At 58.0% G+C, this 23,747-nt stretch overlaps 1 protein-coding gene and 19 non-coding genes across 20 annotated transcripts; all 20 read right to left on the reverse strand.

Annotated features, from left to right (window-relative positions):
* Window positions 1-427: 427 nt before the first annotated feature.
* Window positions 428-543, reverse strand: LOC140123105 (U5 spliceosomal RNA). The gene has a single exon (XR_011854442.1). It is a non-coding gene; the product is annotated as a U5 spliceosomal RNA (small nuclear RNA).
* A 776-nt stretch (window positions 544-1,319) lies between these two features.
* LOC140123107 (U5 spliceosomal RNA) lies at window positions 1,320-1,435 on the reverse strand. Its single transcript, XR_011854443.1, has one exon. It is a non-coding gene; the product is annotated as a U5 spliceosomal RNA (small nuclear RNA).
* Window positions 1,436-2,210: 775 nt separating this feature from the next.
* Window positions 2,211-2,326, reverse strand: LOC140123109 (U5 spliceosomal RNA). The gene has a single exon (XR_011854445.1). It is a non-coding gene; the product is annotated as a U5 spliceosomal RNA (small nuclear RNA).
* Window positions 2,327-3,106: 780 nt separating this feature from the next.
* On the reverse strand, window positions 3,107-3,222 carry LOC140123110 (U5 spliceosomal RNA). Its single transcript, XR_011854446.1, has one exon. It is a non-coding gene; the product is annotated as a U5 spliceosomal RNA (small nuclear RNA).
* Window positions 3,223-4,000: 778 nt separating this feature from the next.
* Window positions 4,001-4,116, reverse strand: LOC140123111 (U5 spliceosomal RNA). The gene has a single exon (XR_011854447.1). It is a non-coding gene; the product is annotated as a U5 spliceosomal RNA (small nuclear RNA).
* A 777-nt stretch (window positions 4,117-4,893) lies between these two features.
* On the reverse strand, window positions 4,894-5,009 carry LOC140123112 (U5 spliceosomal RNA). Its single transcript, XR_011854448.1, has one exon. It is a non-coding gene; the product is annotated as a U5 spliceosomal RNA (small nuclear RNA).
* A 775-nt stretch (window positions 5,010-5,784) lies between these two features.
* On the reverse strand, window positions 5,785-5,900 carry LOC140123113 (U5 spliceosomal RNA). The gene has a single exon (XR_011854449.1). It is a non-coding gene; the product is annotated as a U5 spliceosomal RNA (small nuclear RNA).
* Window positions 5,901-6,671: 771 nt separating this feature from the next.
* Window positions 6,672-6,787, reverse strand: LOC140123114 (U5 spliceosomal RNA). Its single transcript, XR_011854450.1, has one exon. It is a non-coding gene; the product is annotated as a U5 spliceosomal RNA (small nuclear RNA).
* Window positions 6,788-7,564: 777 nt separating this feature from the next.
* Window positions 7,565-7,680, reverse strand: LOC140123115 (U5 spliceosomal RNA). The gene has a single exon (XR_011854451.1). It is a non-coding gene; the product is annotated as a U5 spliceosomal RNA (small nuclear RNA).
* Window positions 7,681-12,248: 4,568 nt separating this feature from the next.
* On the reverse strand, window positions 12,249-14,540 carry LOC140121328 (uncharacterized). The gene has a single exon (XM_072140743.1). The coding sequence runs from the start codon at window positions 14,289-14,291 to the stop codon at window positions 12,714-12,716; it is 1,578 nt and encodes a 525-aa protein (XP_071996844.1). The 5' UTR covers window positions 14,292-14,540; the 3' UTR covers window positions 12,249-12,713.
* Window positions 14,541-15,335: 795 nt separating this feature from the next.
* On the reverse strand, window positions 15,336-15,451 carry LOC140123116 (U5 spliceosomal RNA). The gene has a single exon (XR_011854452.1). It is a non-coding gene; the product is annotated as a U5 spliceosomal RNA (small nuclear RNA).
* Window positions 15,452-16,222: 771 nt separating this feature from the next.
* Window positions 16,223-16,338, reverse strand: LOC140123117 (U5 spliceosomal RNA). The gene has a single exon (XR_011854453.1). It is a non-coding gene; the product is annotated as a U5 spliceosomal RNA (small nuclear RNA).
* A 763-nt stretch (window positions 16,339-17,101) lies between these two features.
* LOC140123118 (U5 spliceosomal RNA) lies at window positions 17,102-17,217 on the reverse strand. The gene has a single exon (XR_011854454.1). It is a non-coding gene; the product is annotated as a U5 spliceosomal RNA (small nuclear RNA).
* A 774-nt stretch (window positions 17,218-17,991) lies between these two features.
* LOC140123120 (U5 spliceosomal RNA) lies at window positions 17,992-18,107 on the reverse strand. The gene has a single exon (XR_011854456.1). It is a non-coding gene; the product is annotated as a U5 spliceosomal RNA (small nuclear RNA).
* A 777-nt stretch (window positions 18,108-18,884) lies between these two features.
* On the reverse strand, window positions 18,885-19,000 carry LOC140123121 (U5 spliceosomal RNA). The gene has a single exon (XR_011854457.1). It is a non-coding gene; the product is annotated as a U5 spliceosomal RNA (small nuclear RNA).
* A 773-nt stretch (window positions 19,001-19,773) lies between these two features.
* On the reverse strand, window positions 19,774-19,889 carry LOC140123122 (U5 spliceosomal RNA). Its single transcript, XR_011854458.1, has one exon. It is a non-coding gene; the product is annotated as a U5 spliceosomal RNA (small nuclear RNA).
* A 771-nt stretch (window positions 19,890-20,660) lies between these two features.
* Window positions 20,661-20,776, reverse strand: LOC140123123 (U5 spliceosomal RNA). Its single transcript, XR_011854459.1, has one exon. It is a non-coding gene; the product is annotated as a U5 spliceosomal RNA (small nuclear RNA).
* Window positions 20,777-21,549: 773 nt separating this feature from the next.
* LOC140123124 (U5 spliceosomal RNA) lies at window positions 21,550-21,665 on the reverse strand. Its single transcript, XR_011854460.1, has one exon. It is a non-coding gene; the product is annotated as a U5 spliceosomal RNA (small nuclear RNA).
* Window positions 21,666-22,442: 777 nt separating this feature from the next.
* LOC140123125 (U5 spliceosomal RNA) lies at window positions 22,443-22,558 on the reverse strand. Its single transcript, XR_011854461.1, has one exon. It is a non-coding gene; the product is annotated as a U5 spliceosomal RNA (small nuclear RNA).
* Window positions 22,559-23,336: 778 nt separating this feature from the next.
* LOC140123126 (U5 spliceosomal RNA) lies at window positions 23,337-23,452 on the reverse strand. Its single transcript, XR_011854462.1, has one exon. It is a non-coding gene; the product is annotated as a U5 spliceosomal RNA (small nuclear RNA).
* Window positions 23,453-23,747: the final 295 nt, after the last annotated feature.

The raw sequence follows: 23,747 nt of genomic DNA on the forward strand, positions 1-23,747 counted from the left end.
TGCGCTTTGCCGCGGCGGACCCTGTCCCCGCAGGGTTGACGACGTTTCGGAGGGAAAACCCGGCGCCGCGCGCGGCAAGAGGTCGCCGCCCTGATGCTGGCGGGCCCCGTGTCCCGCCTGCCCGGCCCCGGGAAGCGGGCCTGCTCTCAAGCCGGACTTATGCCTGGCGTGCCCCTGACAGTGCCCGCACTGTAAGTACAAAGACAGAGTCACCTGCTCCTGCCGGCGTCGTCGTCGTCGTCGTCTTCTTCTTCGGCGGCGGCGGCAAAAAAGGAGAAGTGGGGATGAGTAGGCGGGAGGCTTACCTCCTTTGCTGGATAAGGCAGTGGGCAAGTGACTTTTAAAAAAAAAAAAAAAAAAATCTGGGTTTTTTTTTTTTTTTTTTTTTTTTTTTGTGCTGCTTCTGTTTTTTCCACCAGGACAAGGAAGCTTCAGCGAGCTGAAGCGTACAAAAATTGGTACGAAACTCAGTTCCGTTCCTCTCCACGGAAATCTTTAGTAAAAGGCGAAAGATTTTTGCGTTTTGAAGAAGAACCAGAGTTGGTGATTGAAGGCTAGAGGGCGCCACCGCCGGCCCCAGCCCCCGCCCAGGCCCAGGCTGGCTTAGGGAGAGAGCCGTCAGCACGGGCGGGGGAGGGGAAGCAGGTGGCCCCCCCGCCGGCGGAACTCCTAGCAGCTTTCCAAGCCCAGCTCAGCTTTCCTGGAAGGAAAGCGGCCAGAGCGAGTGAGGGGAAGAAAGACAAGTGGGGGAACAGGAAACCCCCCAGAATTCAGGGTTCCTTCGGCCGCATTTGCATGTATGCAAGCCAGAGCCAGCTCCCACCAGTCTCAGCGGGGAGGAAGCAGAAACCACAATCATCCCTTTGTTTGATCCGGCCACCCCGGATCATGCGCTTTGCCGCGGCGGAGCCTGTCCCCGCAGGGTTGACGACGTTTCGGAGGGAAAACCCGGCGCCGCGCGCGGCAAGAGGTCGCCGCCCTGATGCTGGCGGGCCCCGTGTCCCGCCTGCCCGGCCCCGGGAAGCGGGCCTGCTCTCAAGCCGGACTTATGCCTGGCGTGCCCCTGACAGTGCCCGCACTGTAAGTACAAAGACAGAGTCACCTGCTCCTGCCGGCGTCGTCGTCGTCGTCGTCGTCTTCTTCTTCGGCGGCGGCGGCAAAAAAGGAGAAGTGGGGATGAGTAGGCGGGAGGCTTACCTCCTTTGCTGGATAAGGCAGTGGGCAAGTGACTTTTAAAAAAAAAAAAAAAAAAATCTGGGTTTTTTTTTTTTTTTTTTTTTTTTTTTGTGCTGCTTCTGTTTTTTCCACCAGGACAAGGAAGCTTCAGCGAGCTGAAGCGTACAAAAATTGGTACGAAACTCAGTTCCGTTCCTCTCCACGGAAATCTTTAGTAAAAGGCGAAAGATTTTTGCGTTTTGAAGAAGAACCAGAGTTGGTGATTGAAGGCTAGAGGGCGCCACCGCCGGCCCCAGCCCCCGCCCAGGCCCAGGCTGGCTTAGGGAGAGAGCCGTCAGCACGGGCGGGGGAGGGGAAGCAGGTGGCCCCCCCGCCGGCGGAACTCCTAGCAGCTTTCCAAGCCCAGCTCAGCTTTCCTGGAAGGAAAGCGGCCAGAGCGAGTGAGGGGAAGAAAGACAAGTGGGGGAACAGGAAACCCCCCAGAATTCAGGGTTCCTTCGGCCGCATTTGCATGTATGCAAGCCAGAGCCAGCTCCCACCAGTCTCAGCGGGGAGGAAGCAGAAACCACAATCATCCCTTTGTTTGATCCGGCCACCCCGGATCATGCGCTTTGCCGCGGCGGACCCTGTCCCCGCAGGGTTGACGACGTTTCGGAGGGAAAACCCGGCGCCGCGCGCGGCAAGAGGTCGCCGCCCTGATGCTGGCGGGCCCCGTGCCCGCCTGCCCGGCCCCGGGAAGCGGGCCTGCTCTCAAGCCGGACTTATGCCTGGCGTGCCCCTGACAGTGCCCGCACTGTAAGTACAAAGACAGAGTCACCTGCTCCTGCCGGCGTCGTCGTCGTCGTCGTCGTCTTCTTCTTCGGCGGCGGCGGCAAAAAAGGAGAAGTGGGGATGAGTAGGCGGGAGGCTTACCTCCTTTGCTGGATAAGGCAGTGGGCAAGTGACTTTTAAAAAAAAAAAAAAAAAAAATCTGGGTTTTTTTTTTTTTTTTTTTTTTTTTTGTGCTGCTTCTGTTTTTTCCACCAGGACAAGGAAGCTTCAGCGAGCTGAAGCGTACAAAAATTGGTACGAAACTCAGTTCCGTTCCTCTCCACGGAAATCTTTAGTAAAAGGCGAAAGATTTTTGCGTTTTGAAGAAGAACCAGAGTTGGTGATTGAAGGCTAGAGGGCGCCACCGCCGGCCCCAGCCCCCGCCCAGGCCCAGGCTGGCTTAGGGAGAGAGCCGTCAGCACGGGCGGGGGAGGGGAAGCAGGTGGCCCCCCCGCCGGCGGAACTCCTAGCAGCTTTCCAAGCCCAGCTCAGCTTTCCTGGAAGGAAAGCGGCCAGAGCGAGTGAGGGGAAGAAAGACAAGTGGGGGAACAGGAAACCCCCCAGAATTCAGGGTTCCTTCGGCCGCATTTGCATGTATGCAAGCCAGAGCCAGCTCCCACCAGTCTCAGCGGGGAGGAAGCAGAAACCACAATCATCCCTTTGTTTGATCCGGCCACCCCGGATCATGCGCTTTGCCGCGGCGGACCCTGTCCCCGCAGGGTTGACGACGTTTCGGAGGGAAAACCCGGCGCCGCGCGCGGCAAGAGGTCGCCGCCCTGATGCTGGCGGGCCCCGTGTCCCGCCTGCCCGGCCCCGGGAAGCGGGCCTGCTCTCAAGCCGGACTTATGCCTGGCGTGCCCCTGACAGTGCCCGCACTGTAAGTACAAAGACAGAGTCACCTGCTCCTGCCGGCGTCGTCGTCGTCGTCGTCGTCGTCTTCTTCTTCGGCGGCGGCGGCAAAAAAGGAGAAGTGGGGATGAGTAGGCGGGAGGCTTACCTCCTTTGCTGGATAAGGCAGTGGGCAAGTGACTTTTAAAAAAAAAAAAAAAAAAAATCTGGGTTTTTTTTTTTTTTTTTTTTTTTTTTTGTGCTGCTTCTGTTTTTTCCACCAGGACAAGGAAGCTTCAGCGAGCTGAAGCGTACAAAAATTGGTACGAAACTCAGTTCCGTTCCTCTCCACGGAAATCTTTAGTAAAAGGCGAAAGATTTTTGCGTTTTGAAGAAGAACCAGAGTTGGTGATTGAAGGCTAGAGGGCGCCACCGCCGGCCCCAGCCCCCGCCCAGGCCCAGGCTGGCTTAGGGAGAGAGCCGTCAGCACGGGCGGGGGAGGGGAAGCAGGTGGCCCCCCCGCCGGCGGAACTCCTAGCAGCTTTCCAAGCCCAGCTCAGCTTTCCTGGAAGGAAAGCGGCCAGAGCGAGTGAGGGGAAGAAAGACAAGTGGGGGAACAGGAAACCCCCCAGAATTCAGGGTTCCTTCGGCCGCATTTGCATGTATGCAAGCCAGAGCCAGCTCCCACCAGTCTCAGCGGGGAGGAAGCAGAAACCACAATCATCCCTTTGTTTGATCCGGCCACCCCGGATCATGCGCTTTGCCGCGGCGGACCCTGTCCCCGCAGGGTTGACGACGTTTCGGAGGGAAAACCCGGCGCCGCGCGCGGCAAGAGGTCGCCGCCCTGATGCTGGCGGGCCCCGTGTCCCGCCTGCCCGGCCCCGGGAAGCGGGCCTGCTCTCAAGCCGGACTTATGCCTGGCGTGCCCCTGACAGTGCCCGCACTGTAAGTACAAAGACAGAGTCACCTGCTCCTGCCGGCGTCGTCGTCGTCGTCGTCGTCTTCTTCTTCGGCGGCGGCGGCAAAAAAGGAGAAGTGGGGATGAGTAGGCGGGAGGCTTACCTCCTTTGCTGGATAAGGCAGTGGGCAAGTGACTTTTAAAAAAAAAAAAAAAAAAAATCTGGGTTTTTTTTTTTTTTTTTTTTTTTTTTTTGTGCTGCTTCTGTTTTTTCCACCAGGACAAGGAAGCTTCAGCGAGCTGAAGCGTACAAAAATTGGTACGAAACTCAGTTCCGTTCCTCTCCACGGAAATCTTTAGTAAAAGGCGAAAGATTTTTGCGTTTTGAAGAAGAACCAGAGTTGGTGATTGAAGGCTAGAGGGCGCCACCGCCGGCCCCAGCCCCCGCCCAGGCCCAGGCTGGCTTAGGGAGAGAGCCGTCAGCACGGGCGGGGGAGGGGAAGCAGGTGGCCCCCCCGCCGGCGGAACTCCTAGCAGCTTTCCAAGCCCAGCTCAGCTTTCCTGGAAGGAAAGCGGCCAGAGCGAGTGAGGGGAAGAAAGACAAGTGGGGGAACAGGAAACCCCCCAGAATTCAGGGTTCCTTCGGCCGCATTTGCATGTATGCAAGCCAGAGCCAGCTCCCACCAGTCTCAGCGGGGAGGAAGCAGAAACCACAATCATCCCTTTGTTTGATCCGGCCACCCCGGATCATGCGCTTTGCCGCGGCGGACCCTGTCCCCGCAGGGTTGACGACGTTTCGGAGGGAAAACCCGGCGCCGCGCGCGGCAAGAGGTCGCCGCCCTGATGCTGGCGGGCCCCGTGTCCCGCCTGCCCGGCCCCGGGAAGCGGGCCTGCTCTCAAGCCGGACTTATGCCTGGCGTGCCCCTGACAGTGCCCGCACTGTAAGTACAAAGACAGAGTCACCTGCTCCTGCCGGCGTCGTCGTCGTCGTCGTCGTCTTCTTCTTCGGCGGCGGCGGCAAAAAAGGAGAAGTGGGGATGAGTAGGCGGGAGGCTTACCTCCTTTGCTGGATAAGGCAGTGGGCAAGTGACTTTTAAAAAAAAAAAAAAAAAAAATCTGGGTTTTTTTTTTTTTTTTTTTTTTTTTTTGTGCTGCTTCTGTTTTTTCCACCAGGACAAGGAAGCTTCAGCGAGCTGAAGCGTACAAAAATTGGTACGAAACTCAGTTCCGTTCCTCTCCACGGAAATCTTTAGTAAAAGGCGAAAGATTTTTGCGTTTTGAAGAAGAACCAGAGTTGGTGATTGAAGGCTAGAGGGCGCCACCGCCGGCCCCAGCCCCCGCCCAGGCCCAGGCTGGCTTAGGGAGAGAGCCGTCAGCACGGGCGGGGGAGGGGAAGCAGGTGGCCCCCCCGCCGGCGGAACTCCTAGCAGCTTTCCAAGCCCAGCTCAGCTTTCCTGGAAGGAAAGCGGCCAGAGCGAGTGAGGGGAAGAAAGACAAGTGGGGGAACAGGAAACCCCCCAGAATTCAGGGTTCCTTCGGCCGCATTTGCATGTATGCAAGCCAGAGCCAGCTCCCACCAGTCTCAGCGGGGAGGAAGCAGAAACCACAATCATCCCTTTGTTTGATCCGGCCACCCCGGATCATGCGCTTTGCCGCGGCGGACCCTGTCCCCGCAGGGTTGACGACGTTTCGGAGGGAAAACCCGGCGCCGCGCGCGGCAAGAGGTCGCCGCCCTGATGCTGGCGGGCCCCGTGTCCCGCCTGCCCGGCCCCGGGAAGCGGGCCTGCTCTCAAGCCGGACTTATGCCTGGCGTGCCCCTGACAGTGCCCGCACTGTAAGTACAAAGACAGAGTCACCTGCTCCTGCCGGCGTCGTCGTCGTCGTCGTCGTCTTCTTCTTCGGCGGCGGCGGCAAAAAAGGAGAAGTGGGGATGAGTAGGCGGGAGGCTTACCTCCTTTGCTGGATAAGGCAGTGGGCAAGTGACTTTTAAAAAAAAAAAAAAAAAAAAATCTGGGTTTTTTTTTTTTTTTTTTTTTTTTGTGCTGCTTCTGTTTTTTCCACCAGGACAAGGAAGCTTCAGCGAGCTGAAGCGTACAAAAATTGGTACGAAACTCAGTTCCGTTCCTCTCCACGGAAATCTTTAGTAAAAGGCGAAAGATTTTTGCGTTTTGAAGAAGAACCAGAGTTGGTGATTGAAGGCTAGAGGGCGCCACCGCCGGCCCCAGCCCCCGCCCAGGCCCAGGCTGGCTTAGGGAGAGAGCCGTCAGCACGGGCGGGGGAGGGGAAGCAGGTGGCCCCCCCGCCGGCGGAACTCCTAGCAGCTTTCCAAGCCCAGCTCAGCTTTCCTGGAAGGAAAGCGGCCAGAGCGAGTGAGGGGAAGAAAGACAAGTGGGGGAACAGGAAACCCCCCAGAATTCAGGGTTCCTTCGGCCGCATTTGCATGTATGCAAGCCAGAGCCAGCTCCCACCAGTCTCAGCGGGGAGGAAGCAGAAACCACAATCATCCCTTTGTTTGATCCGGCCACCCCGGATCATGCGCTTTGCCGCGGCGGAGCCTGTCCCCGCAGGGTTGACGACGTTTCGGAGGGAAAACCCGGCGCCGCGCGCGGCAAGAGGTCGCCGCCCTGATGCTGGCGGGCCCCGTGTCCCGCCTGCCCGGCCCCGGGAAGCGGGCCTGCTCTCAAGCCGGACTTATGCCTGGCGTGCCCCTGACAGTGCCCGCACTGTAAGTACAAAGACAGAGTCACCTGCTCCTGCCGGCGTCGTCGTCGTCGTCTTCTTCTTCGGCGGCGGCGGCAAAAAAGGAGAAGTGGGGATGAGTAGGCGGGAGGCTTACCTCCTTTGCTGGATAAGGCAGTGGGCAAGTGACTTTTAAAAAAAAAAAAAAAAAAAATCTGGGTTTTTTTTTTTTTTTTTTTTTTTTTTTGTGCTGCTTCTGTTTTTTCCACCAGGACAAGGAAGCTTCAGCGAGCTGAAGCGTACAAAAATTGGTACGAAACTCAGTTCCGTTCCTCTCCACGGAAATCTTTAGTAAAAGGCGAAAGATTTTTGCGTTTTGAAGAAGAACCAGAGTTGGTGATTGAAGGCTAGAGGGCGCCACCGCCGGCCCCAGCCCCCGCCCAGGCCCAGGCTGGCTTAGGGAGAGAGCCGTCAGCACGGGCGGGGGAGGGGAAGCAGGTGGCCCCCCCGCCGGCGGAACTCCTAGCAGCTTTCCAAGCCCAGCTCAGCTTTCCTGGAAGGAAAGCGGCCAGAGCGAGTGAGGGGAAGAAAGACAAGTGGGGGAACAGGAAACCCCCCAGAATTCAGGGTTCCTTCGGCCGCATTTGCATGTATGCAAGCCAGAGCCAGCTCCCACCAGTCTCAGCGGGGAGGAAGCAGAAACCACAATCATCCCTTTGTTTGATCCGGCCACCCCGGATCATGCGCTTTGCCGCGGCGGACCCTGTCCCCGCAGGGTTGACGACGTTTCGGAGGGAAAACCCGGCGCCGCGCGCGGCAAGAGGTCGCCGCCCTGATGCTGGCGGGCCCCGTGTCCCGCCTGCCCGGCCCCGGGAAGCGGGCCTGCTCTCAAGCCGGACTTATGCCTGGCGTGCCCCTGACAGTGCCCGCACTGTAAGTACAAAGACAGAGTCACCTGCTCCTGCCGGCGTCGTCGTCGTCGTCGTCGTCTTCTTCTTCGGCGGCGGCGGCAAAAAAGGAGAAGTGGGGATGAGTAGGCGGGAGGCTTACCTCCTTTGCTGGATAAGGCAGTGGGCAAGTGACTTTTAAAAAAAAAAAAAAAAAAAATCTGGGTTTTTTTTTTTTTTTTTTTTTTTTTTTGTGCTGCTTCTGTTTTTTCCACCAGGACAAGGAAGCTTCAGCGAGCTGAAGCGTACAAAAATTGGTACGAAACTCAGTTCCGTTCCTCTCCACGGAAATCTTTAGTAAAAGGCGAAAGATTTTTGCGTTTTGAAGAAGAACCAGAGTTGGTGATTGAAGGCTAGAGGGCGCCACCGCCGGCCCCAGCCCCCGCCCAGGCCCAGGCTGGCTTAGGGAGAGAGCCGTCAGCACGGGCGGGGGAGGGGAAGCAGGTGGCCCCCCCGCCGGCGGAACTCCTAGCAGCTTTCCAAGCCCAGCTCAGCTTTCCTGGAAGGAAAGCGGCCAGAGCGAGTGAGGGGAAGAAAGACAAGTGGGGGAACAGGAAACCCCCCAGAATTCAGGGTTCCTTCGGCCGCATTTGCATGTATGCAAGCCAGAGCCAGCTCCCACCAGTCTCAGCGGGGAGGAAGCAGAAACCACAATCATCCCTTTGTTTGATCCGGCCACCCCGGATCATGCGCTTTGCCGCGGCGGACCCTGTCCCCGCAGGGTTGACGACGTTTCGGAGGGAAAACCCGGCGCCGCGCGCGGCAAGAGGTCGCCGCCCTGATGCTGGCGGGCCCCGTGTCCCGCCTGCCCGGCCCCGGGAAGCGGGCCTGCTCTCAAGCCGGACTTATGCCTGGCGTGCCCCTGACAGTGCCCGCACTGTAAGTACAAAGACAGAGTCACCTGCTCCTGCCGGCGTCGTCGTCGTCGTCGTCGTCTTCTTCTTCGGCGGCGGCAAAAAAGGAGAAGTGGGGATGAGTAGGCGGGAGGCTTACCTCCTTTGCTGGATAAGGCAGTGGGCAAGTGACTTTTAAAAAAAAAAAAAAAAAAATCTGGGTTTTTTTTTTTTTTTTTTTTTTTTTTTGTGCTGCTTCTGTTTTTTCCACCAGGACAAGGAAGCTTCAGCGAGCTGAAGCGTACAAAAATTGGTACGAAACTCAGTTCCGTTCCTCTCCACGGAAATCTTTAGTAAAAGGCTTTATTGAATGAGCATAAGTCAAAGTTACATACATTTGCACAGACATACAGCGTATACTGTGTCGCAGCACAGACCACGACACGACATATACAATAAATTAAGATTCATACGTAGTGTTGACAGCACACAGGAGTATAATCCTCAACCATGGCATGACAACACTATACTAGCACACTGCTCTCTCAATTGACCTAACTAAACACGCATTGCATTTCAATTATGGCGACGACAAAGTGTAAAAACGGAAAAGGGTGCGGGGTGGAAGGGGAAGGGGTGGGGGTAACACTTGCCCGAAGCTTTATTGAAAGACAGACACAGAAGGGGGAAAAACAAGGAAGGGAACCTAGCAAAAGTCCACTTCCTGGTTTGGGCCATTTGCATAATGTATGCGTGACCCAGAATCCCCTGTAAAAGTCCAAATCCAGTGGAAAGTGAGTGTTTTCTGGTATTTGCCAGATAAACACAGCCTGTAATTCCTAACACACCTAATCTAAGCAAAGTCCAGCATTTCATACAAAAGTCCTGAACTTGTGCGAAGCGTAGATGTCTTGCAAAGTCCAAAAAAGGGGCTTTTGCCTGGATTCTCCCTGAGGGAGGCGGTGGGCGCCTGGGGAGGCGATCCTAGCTCACAGCAGGGGGTCCAAATCCAGCTAGGCGTTAGCCTGTCTTGCTCTTACTGTGTCCTCACAGATAAGACATTGACTCCTGCTGAGGCACTGCAGCGTCGTCGTCGTCGCCGCCGCTCGGTAGACCTCAGTGGAGGGGGGAGGAGCCTCCTGTGAAGGGGGCCTCTCCTTCTTGTCAATGTCTCCCTGCTAGGGAGTAATCCAGCAGGCTGTTGAGGACAAGTCTGTAGCAATCTGGCGTCGTCAAAGCTGTCTTGTGCCAAGTGAGGAGTCTCCTGGCGTACCAGATGGCGTCCTTATAGCAATTTATAAGGAGCCAGGCGGCCTGGATGTCCTCAATGGCATGAGTGCCCTGGAACAGCCCATAAAGCACCGCGTGGTGGGTCATGGAGCTCCTTGGCACAGAGTCTTGGAAATGGGGCTCCAGGGCGTCCAACAGGCTCTGAGCAAAGGGGCACCCCCAAAACAGGTGCAGGGGAGTCTCCTCCGACCAGGGGCACCTGGGGCAATAGGGGGTGTTGCTCAGTCTCCGGGCATAGGTGAAGGCCCGCAGGGGCAGCCCCCCTTGGATGGCCATCCACGAGATGTCCTTGTGCCTGTTGAGCAGTCGGGCCCAGGACACGTTGGCCCAGACCGCCTGGGCCGTGTCCTGGGTGACTCCTGGGACAAATTCCAACAAGTCTTTGGCTCGGATGAGCTTGTGCACGGTCTTTGGTTTCCACAGGTCGGGCTTAAGTCCCTCCAGTTGGTGCTCCCTCACGAAACGGACGGCCTGGCCGTAGTACCAGGGCGCGTCCCAGTTGTAAGGGATGGAGCTGTCCCACTTGTCCCAGCCTAGCCCCCTCCAGAGGGGCAGGAGGAAAAAACGGGACATGGACTTTCCCGCAGACCTTGCAGAGTTCCTCAGGGTCCTGCGCACGCAGTCACAAACAAAGAAGATCCAGAGCAAAGTGGAGATGTCGGGGACACCTTTGCCCCCCTTGCTTGGCTCCTTGAACATGACCGCTCGCTTGACCCGGTCCATCTTTGAGCCCCAAACAAAATGAAAAACGGTCCTGGTAACGGCCTTGCAGACGGGGGCCGGGGGCGGCCACGCCTGAGCCGCGTACTGGAGTACGGGCAGCACCTCGTTACGCAGGACGAGCGTCTTCCCCTCCAAGGAGAGCTGTCTGAGGCTCCACAGGGTGACTCTGGTGTTGACTTTGGCCAAGCGTTCTTGCCAGGTCTTCAGGGCTGCGCCTTCCCTCCCGAACCAAACCCCCAGGACCTTCATGAAGTCCGGCTGAATGGTGAAGGGGAAGGGGGCAGAAGAAGCAAGCTGCCAGTCTCCGAAAAGCATGGCCTCCGACTTCCCGCAGTTGACTTTTGCCCCCGAAGCCTGTCCGAACTCCTCGCAGGTCTGGACGAGCGCCGTCACAGAGCTCCGGTCGGAGCAGAAGACGGTCACGTCGTCCATGTACAGCGAGCACTTGACCTCGTCGCGCCCTGGTCCCGGTGCGGTGATCCCTCTGATCCCTTGGTTCTGCCGGATAGACTCTGCGAACAGCTCTATAACGCAAACAAAAAGAAGGGGTGAAAGAGGGCAGCCTTGCCTGACCCCCGAAAGCACAGGGAAGGGGTCAGTCTTCCAGCCGTTCACCAACACCGAGCTGTGGATATCAAGGTACATTAGGTCAACGTAGGAGCAGAACGTCTTACCTAACCCGAACCTGCGCAGGGCCTGGCTCATGAAGCGGTGGGAGACACGGTCGAAGGCCTTCTCCTGGTCCAGGCTGACCAGGGCCGCGCGGACGCGGCGGCTTCCGACGTAGTGCAAGGTGTCCCTCACCAGGGCCAGGTTGTCCGCGATCCGGCGGCCCGGAACGCCGCAGGTCTGGTCCGGGTGGACGATCTCTCCGATGACTCCTTTCAGCCTGTTGGCGAGCACCTTGGCCAGGATCTTGTAGTCCACGTTGAGCAGAGAGATGGGACGCCAGTTCCGCAGGTCGCACCTCTCTCCCTTGTGCTTGTACAAGACCGTGATCAGTCCCTGCCTCAGGGACGGCGGCATCCTACCCTCCACCACCATCTCCTCGTAGAGCTCCAGCAGGTCCGGGCAGATGAGGTCCCCCAGCGCTACGTAGAGCTCGGCCGGGAGACCGTCACCGCCCGGGGTCCTGCCGGGTCTGAAGGATTTGGCGGCAGAGAGCAGCTCGGCCGCCGTCAGAGGGGCGTCCGTGGCCTCGGCACCTGCAGGATCGAGGGTGTTAGCGATACCTGACAGGAACCTCTCGGCGGCTTCGTCGTCCGTGGGCTTGCGGGAGTAGAGGTCGCCGTAGAAGTCGCTGACGACTCCCATGACGGCGTTCTTCCCCCTCTGCACGCATCCGCTTTCGTCACGTAGTTCGTTCAGGGGCGTGTGGCCGGCGTGGACTTTCCTGAAAAAGAAAGAGTTACACTTCTCACCCTTCTCCAGGTTGTCCACTTTGGCACGAAAGATGATTCGCCTGGATTCCTCCTCAAAGTGCCTCTTCAGGCCCTTCTTGGTGTCCTCCAGCTCCTCTCTGACGTCCCAACCGCAGCGCTGGAGGTCCTGCAGGGATCTCAGCTGGCGCTGGAGGTCTCTGAGGCCCCTCTTGGCCGCGGCCGCCTGCCGCCTGCCTTTGTCCTGAAAGAAAGAACGGATTTCAACTTTAGCGTATTCCCACCATTCGCTTACAGTTTCAAACAAACATTTGTCGTTTCTCAGGACCATGTAGATGTCCCTCAGCTCCGCCTGCACTCCCTCCTCAGCCAGCAGGGCGCAGTTCAGCTTCCAGGAGCCCGGGCCCGGCGGGAAGCCGTGGCCCAGGGCGCACCTTACCTGCACCGCCCTGTGGTCGGAGAAGAAGCAGGGGACCGTGGAGGACCCGCACTGCCTGATCGCCTTGGAGGTGAACACAAAGTCAATCCTAGAACGGGAAGCGCCGTCGGGGCTGCTCCAAGTGTAATTCACGGAGCCGGCCCCGACGGCGTCCCTCAGGGATGCTTCCGTCACTACCTCTATCAGCAGCTTGGATGTGGCGTCCAGCTTGCGCCACTCTTCCTCTATGACGCAGTTGAAGTCGCCGGCCAACACCACTGCCCTAGTGGTGGCGAGTTGCGGCCTGAGGTTCTGGAAAAGCTCCAGTCGCTCACCCCTGTCAGGGGAAGCGTACACGCTGATGAGCCGCACGGGCTCACCCGCCCAGGAGCCGTCCACGACCAGAAGTCGGCCGCAGACTAGCTCCTGGACGGAATCAAGCGTGAAAGCGCTCCCCCTGAGAAGGATGGCGGTACCAGCAGACCTGCAATCGCCCCCACCGGACCAGTAGGAAGGACCGTGACTCCAGCCCCTGGCCAGATGGTCGTAGGACCTAGAGGAGGGGATACCACATTCCTGTAACATGTAAACATCGCACGACTGGGAGGCAAGGTAAGTTAGTGCAGTCTGACAACGAAACTTATCTCTAATGCTTCTAACATTGATGGAAAAAACGGTTAGGTTAGCCATCATGAGGGAAGAAAAAGAGGGTTAGGTTGGGACGATACCGCCTTAGTTACCTGTCCGGTCGGGCGGCTTGCCTTCGGTTCCGTCCGGAACCTTTTTGAGGTTCTCCAGCACCTCGTCCAGGTGCTGCTCCTCCGCGGTCAGGTCGATGGAGCTGGAGAGGGGGCAGTGTTCCCTGAAACCGGCTTCCATCTCCTCGAAGAACTCTTCCTTTTCTGCGTCCTGTTCGGCCGCCTGGGGCGGCTCCGCCGCCTCCTCCAGCGGTTTCTTGCTGGTGGAGTCGCTGACGGGGCTGTCCCTCTGTTTCCTCTTCCGCCGACTTGGCTCTGGGGAGACAGGGTTTGAGACAAGGGCCTGGGAGAGGTAGGGGAAGTTTGTCTCTGTCATGGCAAGAGGAGAGGTGGCGGGGGAGGAGGTCATTAGTGCCGCCTCTCCAAAGGAGGTGGGGATGGACTGGGGCGGGAGGGTTGCCCTAGGGGCTGGTGACAGAATTTCTGAGATGCTGGCTAGGGGGGGGATGGCAATCTCAGCTGGGGAGAGGGGGGAGGGAGGGTTATGGGAGGTCAGGGAGGGCTGGGTGGTGGAAGGTGTCACCTTCTTTGTCTTACCAGACCTGGGTTTTGGCGCCTCCGACTGCTTGTTCGCATTCTTTGACGCCTTCTTCCTGGGCTGAGGTGTCGACACAGCGGGCGTCCGAGCTTCAAAGCCCTTGGCCGGAGCCAGTGCGGCAACGTCTGCCCAGGTCCTTTTCCTCTCTGGACAATCCTTGTAGAGATGTCCAGCTAGTCCGCAGAGGTTACAGGTTGTTCTCCTCGGGCAGTCCTTAGAGACGTGACCCGTCACCCGGCAGTTCTTGCACGCCTCCTCCTTGCAGGCCTTGATCACGTGCCCTTCTTGTCCGCATTTCCGGCAGGTCCGCGGCATGTCTGGGTAGAAAATCAGGCCGTAGGAGTTCCCCAGCGTGAAGGACTGGGGCAGGTGCTTGAGTCCGTCCTTGGCTTCCGGGTCCGGCAGGAGCCGGACGGTCGCCGTCCACTTACCCATCCAGAGGCCGTAGCAGTTCAGGATCTTGGCCGGTTCCTTCACCACTATGCAGTACCTCGAGAGGAGGGTGTTGATGTCGCTTCCGGGGGTCCGGAGGTTCCACATGGACACCGTAATCTTCCTCTCTTCCCTCTGCAGCAAGCAGTTGCCGACAAAGTTGGAGAAGGGAGAGTCCGGGGCCGCCGCCTTGATCGCTTCCCAGTACCTTCTGCAGACGTTCACCGAGATGAACGTCACGTAGAAGAGCCCGGTGACCATGGCCTGGATTCCGAAGATGTCCGAGGCTTTCACCCCCTGGTCCAGCAGCATTTTCTTGCAGAACACTTCCTTGGTCATGTCCGGCACCCTTCCGTCTACCTCCTTCAGTCGCAGCGCCACCGTGTCCCTCATGTAGGGCGGGAGCTTGGGGGGCTCCTGGCTGGTCTGCTTAGCCGCTGGGGGCTGCTGCTCAGAGGAGGAGGAGGCTTCAGGGGTAGAAGCAGCTGCTGGGGCCTGGGGCTCCTCTTCCATCCTTTCTTCCTGGGTGTGCTTGGTTTTCTTCTGTTTCTTTGTTCCGGTGGCTTTGCTTGAAGAGGCCATGGCTTCTTTCAGGCTTGCTCCGGAGGTGTGAAGAACTTCCAGGGAGGCTTGCTTTGCTCGGCTTCCAAGAAGGGGGCGGAGCTATGCAAATCTTCCCAGCAGAGTTTCTTCTCGAGGTGCTTGTTCTTCTCTGGTTCTCTTCAGGTGAGTCTAGATCTAAGCGAGTGCTTGCTCTGTGTTCTTAAAAGAACAACACTGCGCATAATCTGCAGAAATCCTCCAGTCTTCAAGGCGAAAGATTTTTGCGTTTTGAAGAAGAACCAGAGTTGGTGATTGAAGGCTAGAGGGCGCCACCGCCGGCCCCAGCCCCCGCCCAGGCCCAGGCTGGCTTAGGGAGAGAGCCGTCAGCACGGGCGGGGGAGGGGAAGCAGGTGGCCCCCCCGCCGGCGGAACTCCTAGCAGCTTTCCAAGCCCAGCTCAGCTTTCCTGGAAGGAAAGCGGCCAGAGCGAGTGAGGGGAAGAAAGACAAGTGGGGGAACAGGAAACCCCCCAGAATTCAGGGTTCCTTCGGCCGCATTTGCATGTATGCAAGCCAGAGCCAGCTCCCACCAGTCTCAGCGGGGAGGAAGCAGAAACCACAATCATCCCTTTGTTTGATCCGGCCACCCCGGATCATGCGCTTTGCCGCGGCGGACCCTGTCCCCGCAGGGTTGACGACGTTTCGGAGGGAAAACCCGGCGCCGCGCGCGGCAAGAGGTCGCCGCCCTGATGCTGGCGGGCCCCGTGTCCCGCCTGCCCGGCCCCGGGAAGCGGGCCTGCTCTCAAGCCGGACTTATGCCTGGCGTGCCCCTGACAGTGCCCGCACTGTAAGTACAAAGACAGAGTCACCTGCTCCTGCCGGCGTCGTCGTCGTCGTCGTCTTCTTCTTCGGCGGCGGCGGCAAAAAAGGAGAAGTGGGGATGAGTAGGCGGGAGGCTTACCTCCTTTGCTGGATAAGGCAGTGGGCAAGTGACTTTTAAAAAAAAAAAAAAAAAAAATCTGGGTTTTTTTTTTTTTTTTTTTTTTTTTTTTGTGCTGCTTCTGTTTTTTCCACCAGGACAAGGAAGCTTCAGCGAGCTGAAGCGTACAAAAATTGGTACGAAACTCAGTTCCGTTCCTCTCCACGGAAATCTTTAGTAAAAGGCGAAAGATTTTTGCGTTTTGAAGAAGAACCAGAGTTGGTGATTGAAGGCTAGAGGGCGCCACCGCCGGCCCCAGCCCCCGCCCAGGCCCAGGCTGGCTTAGGGAGAGAGCCGTCAGCACGGGCGGGGGAGGGGAAGCAGGTGGCCCCCCCGCCGGCGGAACTCCTAGCAGCTTTCCAAGCCCAGCTCAGCTTTCCTGGAAGGAAAGCGGCCAGAGCGAGTGAGGGGAAGAAAGACAAGTGGGGGAACAGGAAACCCCCCAGAATTCAGGGTTCCTTCGGCCGCATTTGCATGTATGCAAGCCAGAGCCAGCTCCCACCAGTCTCAGCGGGGAGGAAGCAGAAACCACAATCATCCCTTTGTTTGATCCGGCCACCCCGGATCATGCGCTTTGCCGCGGCGGACCCTGTCCCCGCAGGGTTGACGACGTTTCGGAGGGAAAACCCGGCGCCGCGCGCGGCAAGAGGTCGCCGCCCTGATGCTGGCGGGCCCCGTGTCCCGCCTGCCCGGCCCCGGGAAGCGGGCCTGCTCTCAAGCCGGACTTATGCCTGGCGTGCCCCTGACAGTGCCCGCACTGTAAGTACAAAGACAGAGTCACCTGCTCCTGCCGGCGTCGTCGTCGTCGTCGTCGTCTTCTTCTTCGGCGGCGGCGGCAAAAAAGGAGAAGTGGGGATGAGTAGGCGGGAGGCTTACCTCCTTTGCTGGATAAGGCAGTGGGCAAGTGACTTTTAAAAAAAAAAAAAATCTGGGTTTTTTTTTTTTTTTTTTTTTTTTTTTGTGCTGCTTCTGTTTTTTCCACCAGGACAAGGAAGCTTCAGCGAGCTGAAGCGTACAAAAATTGGTACGAAACTCAGTTCCGTTCCTCTCCACGGAAATCTTTAGTAAAAGGCGAAAGATTTTTGCGTTTTGAAGAAGAACCAGAGTTGGTGATTGAAGGCTAGAGGGCGCCACCGCCGGCCCCAGCCCCCGCCCAGGCCCAGGCTGGCTTAGGGAGAGAGCCGTCAGCACGGGCGGGGGAGGGGAAGCAGGTGGCCGCCCGCCGGCCAAACTCCTTGCAGCTTTCCAAGCCCAGCACAGCTTCCTGGAAGGAAAGCGGCCAGAGCGAGCGAGGGGAAGAAAGAGAAGTGGGGGAACAAGAAACCCCCCAGAATTCAGGGTTCCTTCGGCCGCATTTGCATGTATGCAAGCCAGAGCCAGCTCCCACCAGTCTCAGCGGGGAGGAAGCAGAAACCACAATCATCCCTTTGTTTGATCCGGCCACCCCGGATCATGCGCTTTGCCGCAGCGGACCCTGTCCCCGCAGGGTTGACGACGTTTCGGAGGGAAACCCTGGCGCCGCGCGCGGCAAGCGGTCGCCGCCCTGATGCTGGCGGGCCCCGGCTCCCGCCTGCCAGGCCCCGGGAAGCGGGCCTGCTTTCAAGCCGGACTTATGCCTGGCGTGCCCCTGACAGTGCCCGCACTGTAAGTACAAAGACAGAGTCACCTGCTCCTGCCGGCGTCGTCGTCTTCTTCTTCGGCGGCGGCAACAAAGGAGAAGTGGGGATGAGTAGGCGGGAGGCTTACCTCCTTTGCTGGATAAGGCAGTGGGGAAGTGACTTTTGAAAAAAAAAAAAAAAAAAAAAACCTGGGTGGTTTTTTTTTTTTTTTTTTTTTTTTGTGCTGCTTCTGTTTTTTCCACCAGGACAAGGAAGCTTCAGCGAGCTGAAGCGTACAAAAATTGGTACGAAACTCAGTTCCGTTCCTCTCCACGGAAATCTTTAGTAAAAGGCGAAAGATTTTTGCGTTTTGAAGAAGAACCAGAGTTGGTGATTGAAGGCTAGAGGGCGCCACCGCCGGCCCCAGCCCCCGCCCAGGCCCAGGCTGGCTTAGGGAGAGAGCCGTCAGCACGGGCGGGGGAGGGGAAGCAGGTGGCCCCCCCGCCGGCGGAACTCCTAGCAGCTTTCCAAGCCCAGCTCAGCTTTCCTGGAAGGAAAGCGGCCAGAGCGAGTGAGGGGAAGAAAGACAAGTGGGGGAACAGGAAACCCCCCAGAATTCAGGGTTCCTTCGGCCGCATTTGCATGTATGCAAGCCAGAGCCAGCTCCCACCAGTCTCAGCGGGGAGGAAGCAGAAACCACAATCATCCCTTTGTTTGATCCGGCCACCCCGGATCATGCGCTTTGCCGCGGCGGACCCTGTCCCCGCAGGGTTGACGACGTTTCGGAGGGAAAACCCGGCGCCGCGCGCGGCAAGAGGTCGCCGCCCTGATGCTGGCGGGCCCCGTGTCCCGCCTGCCCGGCCCCGGGAAGCGGGCCTGCTCTCAAGCCGGACTTATGCCTGGCGTGCCCCTGACAGTGCCCGCACTGTAAGTACAAAGACAGAGTCACCTGCTCCTGCCGGCGTCGTCGTCGTCGTCGTCTTCTTCTTCGGCGGCGGCGGCAAAAAAGGAGAAGTGGGGATGAGTAGGCGGGAGGCTTACCTCCTTTGCTGGATAAGGCAGTGGGCAAGTGACTTTTAAAAAAAAAAAAAAAAAAAATCTGGGTTTTTTTTTTTTTTTTTTTTTTTTTTTGTGCTGCTTCTGTTTTTTCCACCAGGACAAGGAAGCTTCAGCGAGCTGAAGCGTACAAAAATTGGTACGAAACTCAGTTCCGTTCCTCTCCACGGAAATCTTTAGTAAAAGGCGAAAGATTTTTGCGTTTTGAAGAAGAACCAGAGTTGGTGATTGAAGGCTAGAGGGCGCCACCGCCGGCCCCAGCCCCCGCCCAGGCCCAGGCTGGCTTAGGGAGAGAGCCGTCAGCACGGGCGGGGGAGGGGAAGCAGGTGGCCCCCCCGCCGGCGGAACTCCTAGCAGCTTTCCAAGCCCAGCTCAGCTTTCCTGGAAGGAAAGCGGCCAGAGCGAGTGAGGGGAAGAAAGACAAGTGGGGGAACAGGAAACCCCCCAGAATTCAGGGTTCCTTCGGCCGCATTTGCATGTATGCAAGCCAGAGCCAGCTCCCACCAGTCTCAGCGGGGAGGAAGCAGAAACCACAATCATCCCTTTGTTTGATCCGGCCACCCCGGATCATGCGCTTTGCCGCGGCGGACCCTGTCCCCGCAGGGTTGACGACGTTTCGGAGGGAAAACCCGGCGCCGCGCGCGGCAAGAGGTCGCCGCCCTGATGCTGGCGGGCCCCGTGTCCCGCCTGCCCGGCCCCGGGAAGCGGGCCTGCTCTCAAGCCGGACTTATGCCTGGCGTGCCCCTGACAGTGCCCGCACTGTAAGTACAAAGACAGAGTCACCTGCTCCTGCCGGCGTCGTCGTCGTCGTCGTCGTCTTCTTCTTCGGCGGCGGCGGCAAAAAAGGAGAAGTGGGGATGAGTAGGCGGGAGGCTTACCTCCTTTGCTGGATAAGGCAGTGGGCAAGTGACTTTTAAAAAAAAAAAAAAAAAAAATCTGGGTTTTTTTTTTTTTTTTTTTTTTTTTTTGTGCTGCTTCTGTTTTTTCCACCAGGACAAGGAAGCTTCAGCGAGCTGAAGCGTACAAAAATTGGTACGAAACTCAGTTCCGTTCCTCTCCACGGAAATCTTTAGTAAAAGGCGAAAGATTTTTGCGTTTTGAAGAAGAACCAGAGTTGGTGATTGAAGGCTAGAGGGCGCCACCGCCGGCCCCAGCCCCCGCCCAGGCCCAGGCTGGCTTAGGGAGAGAGCCGTCAGCACGGGCGGGGGAGGGGAAGCAGGTGGCCCCCCCGCCGGCGGAACTCCTAGCAGCTTTCCAAGCCCAGCTCAGCTTTCCTGGAAGGAAAGCGGCCAGAGCGAGTGAGGGGAAGAAAGACAAGTGGGGGAACAGGAAACCCCCCAGAATTCAGGGTTCCTTCGGCCGCATTTGCATGTATGCAAGCCAGAGCCAGCTCCCACCAGTCTCAGCGGGGAGGAAGCAGAAACCACAATCATCCCTTTGTTTGATCCGGCCACCCCGGATCATGCGCTTTGCCGCGGCGGACCCTGTCCCCGCAGGGTTGACGACGTTTCGGAGGGAAAACCCGGCGCCGCGCGCGGCAAGAGGTCGCCGCCCTGATGCTGGCGGGCCCCGTGTCCCGCCTGCCCGGCCCCGGGAAGCGGGCCTGCTCTCAAGCCGGACTTATGCCTGGCGTGCCCCTGACAGTGCCCGCACTGTAAGTACAAAGACAGAGTCACCTGCTCCTGCCGGCGTCGTCGTCGTCGTCGTCTTCTTCTTCGGCGGCGGCGGCAAAAAAGGAGAAGTGGGGATGAGTAGGCGGGAGGCTTACCTCCTTTGCTGGATAAGGCAGTGGGCAAGTGACTTTTAAAAAAAAAAAAAAAAAAATCTGGGTTTTTTTTTTTTTTTTTTTTTTTTTTTGTGCTGCTTCTGTTTTTTCCACCAGGACAAGGAAGCTTCAGCGAGCTGAAGCGTACAAAAATTGGTACGAAACTCAGTTCCGTTCCTCTCCACGGAAATCTTTAGTAAAAGGCGAAAGATTTTTGCGTTTTGAAGAAGAACCAGAGTTGGTGATTGAAGGCTAGAGGGCGCCACCGCCGGCCCCAGCCCCCGCCCAGGCCCAGGCTGGCTTAGGGAGAGAGCCGTCAGCACGGGCGGGGGAGGGGAAGCAGGTGGCCCCCCCGCCGGCGGAACTCCTAGCAGCTTTCCAAGCCCAGCTCAGCTTTCCTGGAAGGAAAGCGGCCAGAGCGAGTGAGGGGAAGAAAGACAAGTGGGGGAACAGGAAACCCCCCAGAATTCAGGGTTCCTTCGGCCGCATTTGCATGTATGCAAGCCAGAGCCAGCTCCCACCAGTCTCAGCGGGGAGGAAGCAGAAACCACAATCATCCCTTTGTTTGATCCGGCCACCCCGGATCATGCGCTTTGCCGCGGCGGACCCTGTCCCCGCAGGGTTGACGACGTTTCGGAGGGAAAACCCGGCGCCGCGCGCGGCAAGAGGTCGCCGCCCTGATGCTGGCGGGCCCCGTGTCCCGCCTGCCCGGCCCCGGGAAGCGGGCCTGCTCTCAAGCCGGACTTATGCCTGGCGTGCCCCTGACAGTGCCCGCACTGTAAGTACAAAGACAGAGTCACCTGCTCCTGCCGGCGTCGTCGTCGTCGTCGTCGTCTTCTTCTTCGGCGGCGGCGGCAAAAAAGGAGAAGTGGGGATGAGTAGGCGGGAGGCTTACCTCCTTTGCTGGATAAGGCAGTGGGCAAGTGACTTTTAAAAAAAAAAAAAATCTGGGTTTTTTTTTTTTTTTTTTTTTTTTTTTGTGCTGCTTCTGTTTTTTCCACCAGGACAAGGAAGCTTCAGCGAGCTGAAGCGTACAAAAATTGGTACGAAACTCAGTTCCGTTCCTCTCCACGGAAATCTTTAGTAAAAGGCGAAAGATTTTTGCGTTTTGAAGAAGAACCAGAGTTGGTGATTGAAGGCTAGAGGGCGCCACCGCCGGCCCCAGCCCCCGCCCAGGCCCAGGCTGGCTTAGGGAGAGAGCCGTCAGCACGGGCGGGGGAGGGGAAGCAGGTGGCCCCCCCGCCGGCGGAACTCCTAGCAGCTTTCCAAGCCCAGCTCAGCTTTCCTGGAAGGAAAGCGGCCAGAGCGAGTGAGGGGAAGAAAGACAAGTGGGGGAACAGGAAACCCCCCAGAATTCAGGGTTCCTTCGGCCGCATTTGCATGTATGCAAGCCAGAGCCAGCTCCCACCAGTCTCAGCGGGGAGGAAGCAGAAACCACAATCATCCCTTTGTTTGATCCGGCCACCCCGGATCATGCGCTTTGCCGCGGCGGACCCTGTCCCCGCAGGGTTGACGATGTTTCGGAGGGAAAACCCGGCGCCGCGCGCGGCAAGAGGTCGCCGCCCTGATGCTGGCGGGCCCCGTGTCCCGCCTGCCCGGCCCCGGGAAGCGGGCCTGCTCTCAAGCCGGACTTATGCCTGGCGTGCCCCTGACAGTGCCCGCACTGTAAGTACAAAGACAGAGTCACCTGCTCCTGCCGGCGTCGTCGTCGTCGTCGTCTTCTTCTTCGGCGGCGGCGGCAAAAAAGGAGAAGTGGGGATGAGTAGGCGGGAGGCTTACCTCCTTTGCTGGATAAGGCAGTGGGCAAGTGACTTTTAAAAAAAAAAAAAAAAAAATCTGGGTTTTTTTTTTTTTTTTTTTTTTTTTTTGTGCTGCTTCTGTTTTTTCCACCAGGACAAGGAAGCTTCAGCGAGCTGAAGCGTACAAAAATTGGTACGAAACTCAGTTCCGTTCCTCTCCACGGAAATCTTTAGTAAAAGGCGAAAGATTTTTGCGTTTTGAAGAAGAACCAGAGTTGGTGATTGAAGGCTAGAGGGCGCCACCGCCGGCCCCAGCCCCCGCCCAGGCCCAGGCTGGCTTAGGGAGAGAGCCGTCAGCACGGGCGGGGGAGGGGAAGCAGGTGGCCCCCCCGCCGGCGGAACTCCTAGCAGCTTTCCAAGCCCAGCTCAGCTTTCCTGGAAGGAAAGCGGCCAGAGCGAGTGAGGGGAAGAAAGACAAGTGGGGGAACAGGAAACCCCCCAGAATTCAGGGTTCCTTCGGCCGCATTTGCATGTATGCAAGCCAGAGCCAGCTCCCACCAGTCTCAGCGGGGAGGAAGCAGAAACCACAATCATCCCTTTGTTTGATCCGGCCACCCCGGATCATGCGCTTTGCCGCGGCGGACCCTGTCCCCGCAGGGTTGACGACGTTTCGGAGGGAAAACCCGGCGCCGCGCGCGGCAAGAGGTCGCCGCCCTGATGCTGGCGGGCCCCGTGTCCCGCCTGCCCGGCCCCGGGAAGCGGGCCTGCTCTCAAGCCGGACTTATGCCTGGCGTGCCCCTGACAGTGCCCGCACTGTAAGTACAAAGACAGAGTCACCTGCTCCTGCCGGCGTCGTCGTCGTCGTCGTCGTCTTCTTCTTCGGCGGCGGCGGCAAAAAAGGAGAAGTGGGGATGAGTAGGCGGGAGGCTTACCTCCTTTGCTGGATAAGGCAGTGGGCAAGTGACTTTTAAAAAAAAAAAAAAAAAAAATCTGGGTTTTTTTTTTTTTTTTTTTTTTTTTTTGTGCTGCTTCTGTTTTTTCCACCAGGACAAGGAAGCTTCAGCGAGCTGAAGCGTACAAAAATTGGTACGAAACTCAGTTCCGTTCCTCTCCACGGAAATCTTTAGTAAAAGGCGAAAGATTTTTGCGTTTTGAAGAAGAACCAGAGTTGGTGATTGAAGGCTAGAGGGCGCCACCGCCGGCCCCAGCCCCCGCCCAGGCCCAGGCTGGCTTAGGGAGAGAGCCGTCAGCACGGGCGGGGGAGGGGAAGCAGGTGGCCCCCCCGCCGGCGGAACTCCTAGCAGCTTTCCAAGCCCAGCTCAGCTTTCCTGGAAGGAAAGCGGCCAGAGCGAGTGAGGGGAAGAAAGACAAGTGGGGGAACAGGAAACCCCCCAGAATTCAGGGTTCCTTCGGCCGCATTTGCATGTATGCAAGCCAGAGCCAGCTCCCACCAGTCTCAGCGGGGAGGAAGCAGAAACCACAATCATCCCTTTGTTTGATCCGGCCACCCCGGATCATGCGCTTTGCCGCGGCGGACCCTGTCCCCGCAGGGTTGACGACGTTTCGGAGGGAAAACCCGGCGCCGCGCGCGGCAAGAGGTCGCCGCCCTGATGCTGGCGGGCCCCGTGTCCCGCCTGCCCGGCCCCGGGAAGCGGGCCTGCTCTCAAGCCGGACTTATGCCTGGCGTGCCCCTGACAGTGCCCGCACTGTAAGTACAAAGACAGAGTCACCTGCTCCTGCCGGCGTCGTCGTCGTCGTCGTCGTCTTCTTCTTCGGCGGCGGCGGCAAAAAAGGAGAAGTGGGGATGAGTAGGCGGGAGGCTTACCTCCTTTGCTGGATAAGGCAGTGGGCAAGTGACTTTTAAAAAAAAAAAAAAAAAAAATCTGGGTTTTTTTTTTTTTTTTTTTTTTTTTTTTGTGCTGCTTCTGTTTTTTCCACCAGGACAAGGAAGCTTCAGCGAGCTGAAGCGTACAAAAATTGGTACGAAACTCAGTTCCGTTCCTCTCCACGGAAATCTTTAGTAAAAGGCGAAAGATTTTTGCGTTTTGAAGAAGAACCAGAGTTGGTGATTGAAGGCTAGAGGGCGCCACCGCCGGCCCCAGCCCCCGCCCAGGCCCAGGCTGGCTTAGGGAGAGAGCCGTCAGCACGGGCGGGGGAGGGGAAGCAGGTGGCCCCCCCGCCGGCGGAACTCCTAGCAGCTTTCCAAGCCCAGCTCAGCTTTCCTGGAAGGAAAGCGGCCAGAGCGAGTGAGGGGAAGAAAGACAAGTGGGGGAACAGGAAACCCCCCAGAATTCAGGGTTCCTTCGGCCGCATTTGCATGTATGCAAGCCAGAGCCAGCTCCCACCAGTCTCAGCGGGGA

Source organism: Engystomops pustulosus, chromosome 3 (assembly GCF_040894005.1).
Source record: "Engystomops pustulosus chromosome 3, aEngPut4.maternal, whole genome shotgun sequence".
Lineage (NCBI taxonomy): Eukaryota > Metazoa > Chordata > Amphibia > Anura > Leptodactylidae > Engystomops > Engystomops pustulosus.